Source organism: Coregonus clupeaformis, chromosome 18 (assembly GCF_020615455.1).
Source record: "Coregonus clupeaformis isolate EN_2021a chromosome 18, ASM2061545v1, whole genome shotgun sequence".
Taxonomy (NCBI): domain Eukaryota; kingdom Metazoa; phylum Chordata; class Actinopteri; order Salmoniformes; family Salmonidae; genus Coregonus; species Coregonus clupeaformis.
Genome location: NC_059209.1, coordinates 6983091 through 7000937, shown reverse-complemented (window position 1 = coordinate 7000937; position 17847 = coordinate 6983091). Strand labels below are relative to the sequence as shown.

The following is a 17847-nucleotide window of genomic DNA, read 5'->3' as shown; positions in this document are numbered from 1 at the left end:
CTCTCTCTCTCTCTCTCTCTCTCTCTCTCTCTCTCTCTCTCATGGTTTCTCTCTCTCTCATGGTCTCTCTCTCATGGGCTCTCTCTCTCTCTCTTTCCCTCTCTCATTCCCTTGGGAACACCACACGCACACACACAAACAAACACACACTGGAAAAGCCTGGCAAGGTTAGCAGGTCAGCGTGGTGGACCCGACCATCTGAGGGGGTGGGGCTGGAGGATGGAGCAAACCATCTGAGAGATGGGGTGGTCGATGGGCTGATCAATCTGTGAGGGCGGGATTAGTGGAGGGTATGTACCATCTGGTTAGGGGTGATATCGTGAAATTGAGGGTGGAGAGGACAACCTAACAGCGAGAGAGAGCGAGAGAGAGAGAGAGAGAGAGAGAGAGAGAGAGAGAGAGAGAGAGAGAGAGAGAGAGAGAGAGAGAGAGAGAGAGACAGAGAGACAGAGAGACAGAGAGACAGAGAGAGAGCGAGAGCCTCAAAATGGTGATACTTGACAGTGCGTAGCTCTCTACAAGTACTCACACTGACAACACCACCGGAGTCCAATGCATGAAAAGCGGACACACAACTTCACTCAAAGGACATTTGAGGCATTGCACTTCTGTTGGCCTATGCACTTCCCTATCGTAGTCATATTTGTCCATCATTACAGAAGAATTTCTGCAGAAGTTCTGGTTCTGAAAGTGGCTGAATACTTTACTGTAGAATAGCTACAGTAAAACCCAGACTGAGATATGAGTTCTGTATTGAGGTCAGCAGCACATAGCGGAGGGATTTCCATTTGTTTCTCTGGTAAAAAAACACAGGCAGAGCCATTAGCCCTTGTTACTGTCGCTTTGCTATCTCCAACAAGGAAATGGAGGAGCGCGGCTCTAGCCGCTAATGTGTGTGGGTCCTCTCCCCTGAATAAGGCCAAGCTAACTCACTCCCACTTCACTTTCACTAGATAACACACACTGTGAAATAGTCAAGTGGGCCTGTCCACTGTAGACCTCATTAAAAGTATGAATTAATGGAGAAACTAGGATGTCAGATAAATATTTTGGAGACTTGGTGGTTTAAATTAAGCTTCTCCCCTAACCCCTGCACATTGACTCTGTACCGTTACCCCCTCTATATAGCCTCGCTACTGTTATTTTACTGCTGGTCTTTATTTTTTATTTTTTGTTATCTATTTTTTACTTAACACTTATTTTTCTTAAAACTGCATTGTTGGTTAAGGGCTTGTAAGTAAGTATTTCACTGTAAGGTGGGCTCCTGAGTGGCGCATCAGTCTAAGGCACTGCATCTCAGTGCTTGAGGCGTCATTACAGACCCCCTGGTTCAATTCCAGGCTGTATCACAACTGGCCGTGATTGGGAGTCCCATAGGGCGGCGCACAATTGGCCCAGCGTCGTCCGGGTTTGGCCGGTGTAGGCCGTCTGTCACGATCGTCAGGAATAGATGAGGACCAAGGCGCAGCGTTGCAGGCAAACATACTCTTTATTAGAGACACGATCAAAAAACAACAAAACGATAACGTGACAGTTCACGGTCTAACACAACCGACTAGAAACAAAATCCCACAAACACGAATGAAAAACAGACTGTTTAAATATGGCTCCCAATCAGAGACGACCAGCAACACCTGACACTCGTTGCCTCTGATTGGGAGCCACTCTGGCCAACATAGAAATAGCACCCATAGAAAACAAAACACATTGATCTACACACCCTGGCTCAACATAACAGTGTCCCCAGAGCCAGGGCGTGACACCGTCATTGTAAACACGAATTTGTTCTTAACTGACTTGCCTAGTTAAATAAAATAAAAAATAGAGAAAGATAGAAAACAATTTAAAATAAAGGAAAAATATATTTCTTTAAAAGGTTGTATTCGGCGCGTGACAAATAAAATGTACTGTCTCAAAGGGTTCTTGTTGCCATTGTCAATTAAACTACATTGATGGATTGATGTTTTATACATTTGGCATGGGAAGATTCAATTTTGTGGAAACTAACAGACAAGCGGGTGTGTTTTTAAGTGACAGATTTAATAAAATGCTTCACTCTTGATAGCGGAGTTTTACTTATTGACTTACCCGTGACGTCTGCTGCCATCAGCCCCTCTGCTCTGATGACCTTCACCTGGACCATACCCACGTCTTTCAGGTTGTGGAACGACCTCAGAACACTCTGCAGGATAGAGGTCAGAGGTCAGGGGTGAAGAGTACATTGAGAACATTAAGCCTAGGGTAACCCTTTTTGAGTTCAGCAATTTACCACTGACATTCAAATGGTCACATCAAGTGGAGTCGAATGGGCAAAATGTCCTTTTATTGTCAAGCCAGTCTACGTTTTTTCCACTCTCTATCTGTCTCTTTTTTATTTTAAAACACAGGCACTACGTGTTAGAATAATGCCATTAACTTCTCTGTTTTGTGTGAACAGAGCAAGAGCGAGAGAGAGAGAGAGAGAGAGAGAGAGAGAGAGAGAGAGAGAGAGAGAGAGAGAGAGAGAGAGAGAGAGAGAGAGAGAGAAATACATCATTTAATGATAATAGATATATTGCAGAGCTCAGACACTCCCACTGATGCATGACTGGGATTCAGGCAGTGATGTGATAGTTACTGGGCACCATCACTTATTTACTGGTCATACTGGTATATACACACGCACACACAGACACACACACCTCCACTCTCTCTGTGACCTTTCCAGCACTCAATGAAAACACATATCTCCATGTTAGCACCAGCATCATTGTCCCTTCACACAGGTCAGATAGGCAGGCAGCACAGATAAAGAAAAGAGCTGAGGAGGTCAATGTGTGTGTGTCAGGGCAAAAGCATTCACACAAACACAAACACACACACACACACACACACACACACACACACACACACACACATACATACAAAGATGTGCGCTGAGGCCGTACTGAGAGCCGTGCTGGCGTGCCTTAAAAGCAGTGAAAACGCACTTCACTTCAATTTATTTCTCTCTCTGGCAATAACCCCTTACATACCCAGAGGAGTAATTATAATTTAAATTTCCGAGTCAGGGCCAGGCTACAGACTTAATTTATTATAAACTCTATCAGCCTCTGCCTGTTTCCAGCGATATTATTGTCGAAAAGCCTTAGAAAGAAGATGAGAGGAGAGGAAGGAGAGGGGGAAAGAAAACCTTTCCACATAAGTTTAATACATGATTTCTCTGAAGATACGACAGCTTGTTATTTGTGATTATTGGGGATGGCCTAAGAGAGAGAGAGAAAGAAAAAAAAAACATGGCTGATTTGTGAAGCTGGAACATTTCCATAGCAGAGGAATTTCTGATTTGCGTGGCTGCCTTTTCAGGCCCTCTCAATAGACAGGCAGATAGATTGAAAAGCTCAGGAGATGAGGCCTCTTTATTTTTTTAATGAAAGGCTGTAGAATATATTTTCCCACCCTCCATCCTCCCAGCTACCAAGCTGACGAGTTCTCTCTCTCTCTCTCTCTCTCTCTCTCTCTCTCTGGGTTCAGCCTAGCCCCATTACTGAAGAGGATCCACCCCCCATCCACCCCCCCCCCCCCATCAAACTCCTACACACCAGCAGGGATTGGATGGGGAGGTGGGGCGGAGGGGGGGTGGTTGCATGTGGCGAGGGTGAGTAAGGGGGAGGAGGGGATGGTAATATGATGGGGCCCCGGCTTGACTGACAGCTTGTCACTGTGACGTCTTATTCCATTTCTGTTGTGGTGAAAATGAATGTCAGCATGCTGAGCCTTACGACTCGCTGTCATCTCGGAGGCGCCTCACCTTTTATCAACGCTCCAAATAACATTTCAACCCACCGTCTGCTGGACGGACAATCCGGTCAGGGGACATTAAATCGGATGACTGTGAAATGTCATAATAAAAATGGAATGCTAACAGCTTCCACCTCCTCCTCTCTCCCCTCTCTCTGCATTTCTCTATACCTCTTCCTCTCCTCCTAGGTGCCCCCTCGCTCCTCTGTGTGGGTTGAGGGTGAGTTATGGGTGTGTAGGGGCTGCAGGAGTGGAGTAGAGTGGAGTGGCACCACTTGAGGAGAGGTCAGTGTGTGTCCCCCCAGACCCATTAAGACCCATTAGTCCAGGTCCTCCTCCATCATTAGTATGCATGAATCCCCCTACTCCCTCTTCTCACCTCACCTTCATAGAGCTGACATAACCAACACACTAACAAGCACCATTACTGGGCTTGACAGAGGGGTGAAGTAGTGGCCACCACGTTAATATTTGAACACTGGTGGATCAAGACTAATACTTTAGGCTAAAGAAAAGACCTACACAGAATGTAACTTTTGCACAGATACACTATCAAGATAGAGACACACTATCAAGATAGAGACACACTATCAAGATACAGACACACTATCAAGATACAGATACACTATCAATATAAAAATACACTATCAAGATACAGATACACTATCAATTCAGATACTCTATCATCAATAACTTAATGTAATTCCATGAAAGAGAGAGGATGGGGAGTATCAGTACACGGATGAGACAGTTAATTGAATGCAACCAACACAAGCACTGCACACACAACGTCCTACTGTAAACCCTCCAAGTTTCTCATCATGGTAGAATAACTCACAGCTAGAGAGACACCATTTGACAGTACCAGGCACTATAGACACAATAATAGCCAAACCTATTACAGGGGGGGAAATACCACACCTAACACCTACAAGCCCGCCCATGTCCCTCCACTGTTCATCAAACAGATGCATGGTTAGGAAAGCCTAGGGCCAGAGTATAATAGATACATATATAATGGGAAAAGGGACTTTGAGAAGCCCAACGTCTCCAGAGCCCACTCTCAGGTGTGTTTTATCAGTTGTCTTCAATTCCGGAAGATTAAGGAAGGGAAACGACTGCGATACACGCTGACCTCGGAGAGCTAACGGGCTAACGTCTACATCCTGTTCCCACATGCTATTAAACCAGGGACTTAACGTGGTCGGTGGGGGTGGAGGGTGGGGAGGTTCAATAGCCCAGCCCTGTGCCCCTCCCTCCTCTCCTCTGCTCTCCTTTAGCAGCCAGATGAAAGCCGAAAGTCATCTGATATGTCAGTGCTGCGTTAATGATGTTGGGCTGGGCCGGTGGTGAGAAGCCGGGGACGGAGAAGGGATTTAATTGCGTTCATTCCTCATCTATACGTTTTTAAGGAGCCAGCATATGTGCTTCAAAGCCTGGGCGCTATGATGATGAAATGCATGGCACTTGTAACCCCTACTGCCAATTCATTCACTAAGTCGTTTATTGGTTGGTTGAAGGGGGGTGAGGGTGTGGGGTGGGTGGTGTGTTATGGAGGTTGCAGTGATTAGCACTAGTGGGTGCTTTGTACAGCCGTCTGCTAGACAGCTGATTCCATACTGATGATATCAGGGAACACATCCGCCTGAGCAAAGATTCACACACACCTCCTCACGCACACACATATTTATGAACACATGCACATACACACCGAGACTCACACAGACCCACATACACATGCACACGCACACGAGCTCACACACACACACACACTCAGACTACTCTGCTTTGGAGAGTATTGTACAGCATTAGTACCAGCACTTGCTGTTATCGGTCTGCCTTGATAAGGTACATCTTTATTAAATTCTCTCATTGAAAGGGCATCAGTCAGGAGAAAAGGAATATGCTAATAGACGGCAGTCCTCTTCAAACCAAACCATACTGTCCCCCCGCTGACTCACCCCCCCTTCCCCCTTCATCACCCCTAACCCTCCATCCTCCCCTTGCTGCTAGTCTGGTGGCCAGTGGGGTCGTTGGTGGGAGACAGAGAGCATAGCCTGCACAGAGAGACGAAGAGCGAGCGAGAAAATTAGGGAGAGAGAAGATGTGGGGGAAAATGTCGCTCCTTTACAGCGCAGAAACAGGGGGGCTGCAGTTGTGAGAGGTGAAATAGCTTTTTCTTTTCATTTTGCACGCCTACCCCTTCCAGCGCAACCCTCACCCCTTACCCCTTACCTCTCGCTCCCTATTACACACCCACACACACTTACACACACATTCCCCTCCCCGCCCTTGCTCTACGTGTGTTTAGGAAGAGAGTCGCGTCCGCCGCCTGTCTCGGTCCTAGAGCTCCCCCCTCTGAGCATGGGACGCCACTACAGCGTGGGGAGTGCTCTCGTGGCCAGCCAATGAGGTGCTAGCGCGGTATGTAGGTCACGCGTCCGTGGTTGGCCTGTGGAGCGCTCTCCACTGGAGCTCACCCAGATCAAACACACAACCCAGCAGGACTCTGAACTTAAATTAGAGCACAGTTTACACACAAACACACGCACACACACACATACACAGATACAGAATCAAACTCCCACATACAAACAAATGAAGTAGGTTGCTAGAGTATGCAGCAACTACAGAGAAACAAACCACACAGGCACAGCACGGTAGAGGAATGAGCATTCCCTGTCTTAATGAAGGAGCACAGCACAGTGCTGGAACGCATGCTGAGACTCCTCCAGGCCTCAATCTGCATTATCAGGGCGTTAAGCAACTACCATCAGACAACATACTGTTGATATGTGACGAGTGTCCCCTGTCAGGGCTGTCAATGAGTGAGCTGCAGTGCCCAGTGTGTGTGTGTGTGTGTGTGTGTGTGTGTGCATCTTTGTGCTGGGCTGAAGGCTGAGAGAGACAGCCAGTGAAGGGTTAACAGCGCTAAGACAAAGGGACAGGCGGAGTGTATTGTGCTGTGTGGAGGGCCTCAGGAACACAGGGGGCCTTGGACTACTCAGAGAGACACCAGGCATTTTTCAGCTAACACACACACACAGGCGCACACACAGGCGCACACACAGGCACACAAACAGTAAAATAACACACTAGCACACCCCACAGAGACCTTTAAATATTCAAAAATAATAATATTCACAACCACTCACATTCTGGTATAAAAACACAAACTAATGGAGAGAGAGGAGGGATTCACAGCAGCTTCAGTTTCAATAGAACCTACCAGAGCCCGTCTTCTCTCTTAACCTCTCAACCCCCTGTTTTCTTTCTCTTCTCTGTACCCCATCCTCTCATCTTCGGTCCCCTCCCCTCTTTCAGCAGTAGTTACCAGGTCAAAGCCCAGCCAGGTCACTCGAGATCCAAGGAGATATTTGACATTCGTTCAGGTCGCCAGGACGTCGGGGGATGCCTTCAAAACCAGCCACTAGGGGCAACGGTGAGCGCTATCACCATTAAGTAGGCTTGCAGCTTGCTAGGGCGTTATGGATGGGGATGGAGGATGGGCGTCAGCCGCAAGCCCCGGCTCCAAGGGTTGCGTGTTCAATCCCAGTGATAGTTATTGTTTTTACAAACGTAAAATACTGAAGTCAAACCGTGTCAAACTGTGAGATCTTGTTGCAAAAAAAGCAAAACAATTGTTTTTATAGTGCATCGAAATGATGACCTGGTTGGAAATGTGATCCAATGAAAACAAGTTGACATGGTTGTTCTCACAAGTCTGTGACAAAGTGTTGTTGCTTGATGTCTCCACACGAGGGAGCAGGAGAGACCTAGAACCTGAGGCTTGTCACTAAGGCCTCTCCCATTAAGGTCACCTATTGACGCACACACACACACACACACACAAACTCACATATCTCTGTAGTATCTGGTGTCTCTCGTGTGGGTCATCCAGAATATTGACCGACAGGTCTGAGATGGACACTGCTGCTGCCCCCGTGAGTGTGACCAGCAGCACCAGCATGCCCTCGCCCTCCTCCAGCGGTACGTCCAACTTATGAGTGTGCTCTTTACTCAGCGGCGACAGGTCTATCGAACACCTGAAACACACACACACGTTTTGATTACAGACATACAGGTATATAGACTCTAACATTGAGAGGGGGGGAGTGAGAAATAGTGAGACAGGTGGGTGAAAGCAGGAGAAAGTGGGGAAGAGAAATAGTGAGGTACTAATAATATAATAATATGCCATTTAGCAGACGCTACAGTCATGTGTGCATACATTTTTTACATATGGGTGGTCCCGGGGATTGAACCCACTACCCTGGCGTTACAAGCGCCATGCTCTACCAATTGAGCTACAGAGGACCACAGGTTGAAAAGAAGAAAGGCAAAAAATTATGTATTTCCTTCAGTCACTCGACAGGTCCCAATAATCACTTTGCTTTTACTGTAGCCTGCCAGTCATTTGAAAATATGTTGCATGGTTATGGCACAGGGTTGCTTTGTCCAGTCCACTACACCAAGAGAGCGAGAGAGGCAGAGACCGGGAGAGAGAGAGAGAGAGAGAGAGAGAGAGAGAGAGAGAGAGAGAGAGAGAGAGAGAGAGAGAGAGAGAGAGAGAGAGAGAGAGAGAGAGAGAGAGAGAGAGAGAGAGAGAGAGAGAGAGGCTGAGACAGGGGAAAACAGATGTCGTTTTCCAGTGAGTGGTGCAATGGGAAGCAGGCAGGCTCACTGGTTCTATATGTGTGTGCGTGTGTTAATGAATCCGTCAATAGGTTGTGGACAGAGGGGCGACGTGGACATCAGTGGGCCTGGAACAGGACTCAACCAGATGGGTATTTAAGGAGGGGGAAATAGTCAATTACAAGCAAGGACCAGTGGACACCAGCTCTCCAGGAAGAGGTATGGAGAAATGCAAAACGAGCTCCTCCAATCTCCTCTCCTCTCCAATCCTAGCTATTAGCCTCCTGTCTTTGTGGGGACTTGTCAAACACACATTCACGCACACACGCGCACGCACACATACGCACATGTAGCGAAACGTGAGTCGGGCTAACGGTTTAGTGATGACTGCGAACTCAAAAGCAGTGTCACCCTCGGTCCAAGAGGGAATCGCACATCAAATACACATACAAAGACAGGAGGGAGACTATTGGTGTTGTTGAGAAATGAACAAAAGAAAGTGTGTTTCAATGCGTGTGTATAGGTGTGCTTGTGTGTGTGTCTGTGTGTGTGAGAAGCCCACCTGCCCATGAAGTCGTCCTTCTTGCCTGCGTCTTTGTCCCAGACGGTGATGTCAATGAAGCCCCCCTGCTCCTCATACAGATGGAAGTCAAACTGCTCTCTCCACTGGGGGTTCAAAGTCTTGGGTATCGTCTGCGGGAATGGAGCACACAAAAAGAGGGATCTGTGCGCAGCAAATTTGCAATCGGAATTTTAACACCCACATTGTTAAATGTAACAGTTTCTTAGAAATGATCTGTGACCATCTCAAATAGTGTTAATAAACTAACACAACCAAGAGTGTTGGGTCCCTAACACCATGGGTGTTGCAAATTCCAACTTGAATTAACACTTTATTATAGCTGATGCTGTTACACTTTCTCAGTGTTAGGGAATTAACAGCTGTGGTGTTACATTAACTTATTTTGGGGTGTTGTTTTAACACTGTAAGGCTTATTTGATTATTTATTTCCCAGGATGCCTTTCGATTGCATTTTAGAGGTACCAGTACCACCCATGACTGTGTTTGCTAGTGACAGAGACATAATTGTTGCATTCGATGCCTTTCAGTCCAGACCAAGTGATGTCCTAAGTGAATATTTTATCATAAAAATATGCTAATGTTAGCAACTGACATATGATCCCTGCAAGAACATGCATACACTATATATACAAAAGTGTGTGGACACCCCTTCAAATTAGTGGATTCGGCTATTTCAGCTACACCTGTTGCTGACAGGTGTATACAATCGAGCACACAGCCATGCAATCTCCATAGACAAACATTGACAGTAGAATGGCCTTACTGAAGAGCTCAGTTACTTTCAACGTGGCATCATCATAGGATGCCACCTTTCCAACAAGTCAGTTCGTAAAATTTCTGCCCTGCTAGAGCTGCCCCGGTCAACTGTAAGTGCTGTTATTGTGAAGTGGAAACGTCTAGGAGCAACAACGGCCACACAAGCTCAAAGAACGGGACCGCCGAGTGCTGAACCACGTAACGCGTAAAAATCCTCTGTCCTGGGTTGCAACACTCACTACTGAGTTCCAAACTGCCTCTGGAAGCAACGTCAGCACAAGAACTGTTCGTCAGGAGCTTCATGAAATGGGTTTCCATGGCCGAGCAGCCGCACACATGGCTAAGATTACCATGCGCAATGCCAAGCGTCGGCTGGAGTGGTGTAAAGCTCGCCGCCATTGGACTCCGGAGCAGTGGAAACGCGTTCTCTGGAGTGATGAATTACGCTTCACCATCTGGCAGTCAGACGGACAAATCTGGGTTTGGCAGATGCCAGGAGAACGCTACCTGCCCCAATGCATAGTGCCAACTGTAAAGTTTGCTGGAGGAGGAATAATGGTCAGGGGGTGTTTTTCATGGTTCGGGCTAGGCCCCTTAGTTCAGGTGAAGGGAAATCTTAAAGCTACAGCATACAATGACATTCTAGATGATTCTGTGCTTCCAACTTTGTAGCAACAGTTTGGGGAAGGCCCTTTCCTGTTTCAGCATGACAATGCCCCCGTGCACAAAGCGAGGTCCATACAGAAATGGTTTGTCGAGATTGGTGTGGAAGAACTTGACTGGCCTGCACAGAGCCCTGATCTCAACCCCATTGAACACCTTTGGGGTGAATTGGAACGCCCACTGCGAGCCAGGCCTAATCGCCCAACATCAGTGCCCGACCTCACTAATGCTCTTGTGGCTGAATGGAAGCAAGTCCCCGCAGCAATGTTCCAGCATCTAGTGGCAAGCCTTCCCACAAGAGTGGAGGCTGTTGTAGATGCAAAGGGGGAACCAACTCCATATTAATGCACATGATTTTGGAATGAGATGTTCGATGAGTAGGTGTCCACATACTTTTGGTAATGTATTGTAAGTGTATCCTCTAATGCTAAAGTAGCTAAGAATTGGCTAGGAAATGAGTTGGAAGGTTCAGTACATGAGCGATGGTGTAGGTACCTTGCTCTTGTATTTCTGATGGCCCAGTCTGAATTTGACGTAGGGGTCACTGAAGCCGTTGGCGTCCATAGGCTGGAGGTCACGAGCCTCAATCAGACTGATGCTCACTATACCTCTCCACAGCTGAGCTTTCTTGTGGACATCTGACAACCGCATACTTGAATGCAGCTGCTGCGTACACCCTCACACACCCACACACACACACACCCACACACACACCCACACACACACCCACACACACACACCCACACACACACACAGACGCACATGCACACACACGAGCATGCAAACAGAAACAGATAAATGTGCAATAAGATTCCAACTTATGCATCGTGACAATCAATCACAGTTTTCTATCTGCAGACAAACAGCAATACATATGACAGACATGAAGACCATACAAAGAGATGGAGGCAAAGGAAGAAACACACAGTCCAACATAGAACATTGGAGTCAGCTTCTGGTTCAGCTTACCCATTATGCTGTGGATCACTCATGTACATTGTAATATAGATAATGTACCTGATCTGGGTTCAGATCCTACCCTTGACACTTCTACTGTCCACTCTACAGGCTTACGTCCCAGGCTACACAATCATAACCTAACAATGGACATCTCTGTGTTTTTACCTGGATGTTTTGATAAAGTGCCTCACAGTTTAACTTTTTAGATCATAAAGAATAAGACTATGGACAGGGGTGGGGGCTAATTCTAGATCAGCACTCCTACTCTGAGACGCTTTATGAATACAGGCTCTGGTCTATGAATCTTTGAGTGACAGCAGTTGAATATAATAAAACCCATTGAGCTGTACCATTGACAGCATTAATTCTGATTGATGCTCCTCCCCCCTCAGTTTAAAACCCATTTTCTAACCGTTCCTAATCGCTTACAGGCTAATTTAACCTCGGCAGGAGTCACACAGCTATTGCTCGCTTGTGCGGGGAGAAAAAAACAAAAATAAAGCCGTCGGTACTTATTTGTCAAACAAATACATCTCTATGAGTTATATCACTGTCTCCCTGCCTCGTTTGGAGGAGCCTCATTAGCATATCTTTTGTTTGCAGTGAATTTAATTAAACTTTGAACAAATCCTGGCACACAAGCAGTGGCGCTTTGATGTGGAGACGAGGCCTATTCATTTCCATTCTCCAGACATGAAACAATGAGAGCTGGGCTCTGTGTGATACTACCACCCATACTCCCACTACTGTACAGTAAGTCCAAGTAGCCTACTACACTATGTTGTTATGCTAATGGCGAAGGGTGCCGCTCTATGCTAGCTAACTCCTCTTCCGGTGAAAAGCCTAATTGTGAGGCCGCGTTATTGTTTTGTAGATACATATCGCTCATTATGTAAAAACCCATGGCTGATTTGGATTAGGAATCAACAGATACAACACCCCACGCCCAAAGTAGAGCAGGGAAAATAAAATATGAGGGTAAGTGTTGGGTTGAAATCCCTTATTGAAAATAACAATCAATTTAGGAACTGATTTAGGCTAAAACAAAAGCCGTGTGTGATTGAACTCTTCAACTTATGGGACAAAGAACAGAGAGCGATAATAAAGAGGCATGAGTTAGCTTTAATGGACTTGAAGGGAAGCGGATTTAAACTATTTTAGTGTTATAATTATGCCACAGTGGTTCTTGCATTGTTTGCATGTATTGAGTCCAGCACTATTCTGGCTTGATTAAAGATGGTGTATAAATAACTGTGGAGGGAGGGAGGTAGGCAGCCAGGCAGACACCCAGGAGAAGTAGGGCTTGGTGGGGAAGTGCAGCAGTTAGTTAGCACTGGAGATAATTCCCGAGTCACAGGCGGGATGGCCCAGTTTGGAGCTTCAAAGGGTTGGTTTGGGGGAAGCACTACAGCAGGACGTCCGCACCACTCCAACCAGAGACACGCTCAAACTATGTTTCTGTCTCTCCTTATGAACTCAAACAAACTTTTACTCAACTGTACTCGACTACATGCCTTCAGATCAAGAATGCTGCTTTCAGAAACACTGAGAAATGTGGGAAGTTGTTTGTCATCAAGAGTCCATCCATGGGTTTGGTTTCAAATGAGACAGAGACATAAGCCTACTGGTTTTGAACTCCAGAGGGCTTCTATGGTGCAGAGGGAATCAAGGTGACAAACAGGATACAGAACATGAATAGCTATTGGCTACAGATACAGACATATGGGCCAATGAGAGGGAGAAGCGGCCCCTGGACCAGCATTCCTTCTGTAGTAAGGAAATAAAAGAGAGCAAAGATGAGGAACATAGGTCAAGGGTCAATCTGCTAGGCATGATGGGAAATCAAAAGGATATGCACAGGGTGGATGTCCTCATGAGTTAAAAGGGTCTCTTCTCAGACCTGGGAGATCTGGCTTAACAGCAAGTAAACCTCCAACACACACAGACACACCTCTAAAACTATCCCTCCATCCAAAAGGCGCTCTCTCACATCACAAGCTCCTTCTCTCAACCGCCTCTTTTCCTTTTTAATTAAAGAAGCATGTATACATTTTTTCTCAGGACTATCTACAATCTCTAAACTAAGACCATTAAGGGCCAGACATTTCTTGGCTTTAGTTTGGACCTGAAGTTGAGCCTGGTCAGTCTCCGTAAAGAGGCCGAACTGCTGCCTCAGCCACATAGGCCCCTTAACACTGGGAGAGGTATAGAGATGACAGGGGAGAAAGAGTCACTTTATTTTCTCACCCATCAGCTGCAATACACTGGTCTGGCTAATACAAAAACTCAAAGTCCTGTGGAGGCTGGTGGGAGGAGATATAGGAGGACAGCCTCAATGTAATGGCTGGAATGGAATTAATGGAACAGAGTCAAACATGTGGTTTCCATATGTTTGATGTGTTTGATACCGTTCCATTTATCCCATTCTGGTCATTACAATAAGCCCATCCTCCTATAGCTCCTTCCACCAGCCTCCTCTGCTAGAAAGGCTGTTTTGATGTTGTTCCTTCCATTACAACGGTTGGATTTTCAAATCCAAACAGCTCTCTACCCCCCAGGAAAAAACAAACATTTGAGGGAACCAGTCAATGTTTCCACTAAATAATTACTGAGCAAATCTTGCGTTAACAAGCGTCCTCCTTTCCAGACCAGTGAGTCACCGCGCTTCCTTGCTGTGTGGTCACATGGGTTGTATCAGCCAGGCTAGCAATACACTGGACTTGCTCCAGTGGGGTCTTGGCAAACTGTTTTCAAGAGCCACACTCCATAACTGAACAACTATAACTGACAACCCTGATTAGTTACTACATTTAATTAATATAGTATCTATATCTATATTTCAGCACATAGACTATGAAATCACAGTCTATACATTCAACTAAAGTTTCAGTATTGATTCTTTAAGACTGGTGCCCAAATCACAATAGGGCAAATGTGAGGTTACTATGTTACAATGGCTACATTTTCACATGGTTTCCTCAGGACTGGTCATTCAACTGAGACTGCTCTTCTCTGTGTCACGGAGGCTCTCCGCACTGCTAAAGCTAACTCTCTCTCCTCTGCTCTTGTCCTTCTAGACCTGTCTGCTGCCTTTGATACTGTGAACCATCAGATCCTCCTCTCCACCCTCTCCGAGCTGGGCATCTCCGGCGCGGCTCACTCTTGGATTGCGTCCTACCTGACCGGTCGCTCCTACCAAGTGGCGTGGCGAGAAGCTGTCTCCGCACCACGTGCTCTCACCACTGGTGTCCCCCAGGGCTCAGTTCTAGGCCCTCTCCTATTCTCGCTATACACCAAGTAACTTGGCTCTGTCATATCCTCACATGGCCTCTCCTATCATTGCTACGCTGACGATACACAACTAATCTTCTCCTTTCCCCCTTCTGATAACCAGGTGGCGAATCGCATTTCTGCATGTCTGGCAGACATATCAGTATGGATGATGGATCACCACCTCAAGCTGAACCTTGGCAAGACGGAGCTGCTCTTCCTCCCGGGGAAGGACTGCCCGTTCCATGATCTCGCCATCACGGTTGACAACTCCGTTGTGTCCTCCTCCCAGAGTGCGAAGAGCCTTGGCGTGACCCTGGACAACACCCTGTCGTTCTCCACTAACATCAAGGCAGTGACCCGATCCTGCAGGTTCATGCTCTACAACATTCGGAGAGTACGACCCTGCCTTACACAGGAAGCGGCACAGGTCCTAATCCAGGCACTTGTCATCTCCCGTCTGGATTACTGCAACTCGCTGTTGGCTGGGCTCCCTGCCTGTGCCATTAAACCCCTACAACTCATCCAGAATGCCGCAGCCCGTCTGGTGTTCAACCTTCCCAAGTTCTCTCACGTCACCCCGCTCCTCCGCACACTCCACTGGCTTCCAGTTGAAGCTCGCATCTGTTACAAGACCATGGTGCTTGCCTATGGAGCTGTGAGGGGAACGGCACCTCCGTACCTTCAGGCTCTGATCAGTCCCTACACCCAAACGAGGGCACTGCGTTCATCCACCTCTGGCCTGCTGGCTCCCTTCCTCTGCGGAAGCATAGTTCCCGCTCAGCCCAGTCAAAACTGTTCGCTGCTCTGGCACCCCAATGGTGGAACAAGCTCCCTCACGACGCCAGGACAGCGGAGTCACTCACCACCTTCCGGAGACATTTGAAACCCCACCTCTTTAAGGAATACCTGGGATAGGATAAAGTAATCCTTCTACCCCCCCTAAAAATAATAATAATAATAATAATAATAATAAAAATAATAATAATAATAAAATAAAAAAATAAAAAATAATTGTAAAGTGGTTATCCCACTGTCTATAGGGTGAATGCACCAATTTGTAAGTCGCTCTGGATAAGAGCGTCTGCTAAATGACGTAAATGTAAATGTAAATGTCACTATAAAGAGACACAAAATTCAGTCAAAGTACAGAAGTCCCCATCTGGACTAACAAACAAGCATGTACTGTACATACAGTATGCCTACTACTTGTCACTGCTCTCAGTTCCACCTGTCTGGATATTGCAGCTTGAGGGAAATAAAACATGATGGAGTGAGACCTGATAAAGGTGACAGGGACACAGAGGAGGTGGAGGGAGAGGGGCTGGGTCTCCACCTGAACCCAGGACAGTGGAGGGTTTTTGGGGGAGGGGGGAGGCTAGTGGAGGGGTTTGGGTGGGTAGAGCAGGTAGGTAGTTGGTATTAGAGGTTACATGCCATGTATTACCTTATTGGATCGTTTCCAGCTCCTTCTCAAAAGCATGGTCTGTAAATGAGACAAAGCAGTTATAGGACGCTGGAGAGCTTAGAGCTGCAGGGGATCAGAGGGCAGAGGTCAGCCCAGGAGGAGGCAGGGTGATAAGGCAGCCAAAATAAGCAACACATACAGTAAAAGCGCTGCCACAACGGCCCATATATACTGTGCTGCACACAGGGGACAGGTATATATATGTGTGCTAGCACACACACACTGGCAGACAACACACAAATACAGTCCTACATGACTCTCTAACCCTATCCTTGGCTCTAACACTTCAATACTTGCAGATCTCAAGGGTATGTGTAGGTGTAGTTGTAACCAGTGTAGTGGAGCTCCTTCCACCATATTGCTTCCACCTTACAGATCTGCAAACATTGAAGGGGTTGTTAGGGCCAAATGGATGGTTAGGAAGTGATTTGGGACCAGCTAACACACTCCAGGATTAACCAGTGATGGCGAAATAATCTGTGTTTGTGTATCTGGGCATTAGTTTCTTAGACATTAGTAATCAATATGTTAAAGTTATTTTACTGTTTCTGATTACTGTGTAGTACAGTATTTCATGAAATGTGAACCTATGAATGTGAACCGTCTGTCTAGTTTTATTCCAGTTTGTCATGGCCTTGATTTCAAGATTGAATCTTGCCCAGTAGGTGGAGATAGAGGACAACATCCGTACTGCGTAGTGTTGCTGTGACCTTGTGCTCCTTTTCACAGTTTGAAAGATCCAAAAGGATGCTTAACCTAAATACAGTTTATATGTTGTGTCAAATGTGAATTCTCTGAACTATCGAACCAAATAAGGAGCAAAATTAAGACATCAGATCAAACAGAATAAAACATTTCCCCCAAGACTCTCCCCTTGTTCTTTATCAAACATGCAGGGGTCCAATTAACCAAACAAATAATTGAAAATAAATAAATATGACTCTGACACATTGAGCACGTCCACAGAGGGAAGGATGCACATCATTAGGAGCAATATTACCCAACGCTCTTTGAAAATGGAACACAGTAATTCTAAAAGCACATTATTTGTTGTGCGTGTGTGCTCAAATCATTTTTTCTCCAGTAGGCCAACTATCCTGCAAATGAATATCCACCAGTTGAAAGATGGATTGCATCCAGTTCAGCAGCTCATAGAGACTATCTATCATTGGCTCGGTGATGTATTACGGAGCCATGCCATTGGCTGGGGAGACATTTCCTCTGAGCCAAATGAAGTGAGAATTAAAGGGATCCTTCAGGATTTTGGCATTAATCTACTTCCACATGGTCAGATGAATTTGTGGATACCATGTTTATGTCTTTGTGTCCGGTATGAAGGAAGTTTGAGGTAGTTTCGCGAGCCAATGCTAACTAGCGTTAGCACAATGGCTGGAAGTCTATGGTATGTTCTAGCATGCAAGCAGAAAATCCTGAAGTATCCCTTCAAATGTCAGAGCTGTTCCATACTGTTCAATACATTGAGAATGATGGCCAAAGGGCCATATTAGCATAGGCAGTGCTATTGAGTGCTTCCACCATTTTAATGTAGTCAACTGGGTATAGACTTCCAACTTCATTGGCTGATCCCTCCTGGTGATCCTGTTGGAGTCATGTCAATCGTCAGGGATCAGCCAATCGTGAAGAAGAAAATTGACTACTTCAAAATGGAGATTGACTCAATGTCGGTGCCCATGCTGTCACAGACCATATAATGGCACAGGTGCAAAGATGA

The 17847-nt window shown here is 46.3% G+C and overlaps 1 protein-coding gene across 8 annotated transcripts in view; it reads right to left on the bottom strand.

Moving 5' to 3' along the window:
- The window catches only part of mctp1a (multiple C2 domains, transmembrane 1a), a 241744-nt gene that overhangs the window by 63937 nt on the left and 159960 nt on the right, over window positions 1-17847 (bottom strand). For 6 of the 8 annotated variants that reach the window (XM_041904553.1, XM_041904545.1, XM_041904548.1 and 3 more), the window contains exons 6-10: window positions 16095-16133; window positions 10913-11083; window positions 8978-9108; window positions 7640-7826; window positions 2089-2182 (exon numbers count right to left, since the gene is read on the bottom strand). In XM_041904553.1, coding sequence (XP_041760487.1) covers window positions 2089-2182; window positions 7640-7826; window positions 8978-9108; window positions 10913-11083; window positions 16095-16133 — 622 coding nt within the window. The remainder of the gene's footprint in view (window positions 1-2088; window positions 2183-7639; window positions 7827-8977; window positions 9109-10912; window positions 11084-16094; window positions 16134-17847) is intronic. The other 2 variants (XM_041904546.1, XM_041904551.1) reach the window with 1 other exon arrangement.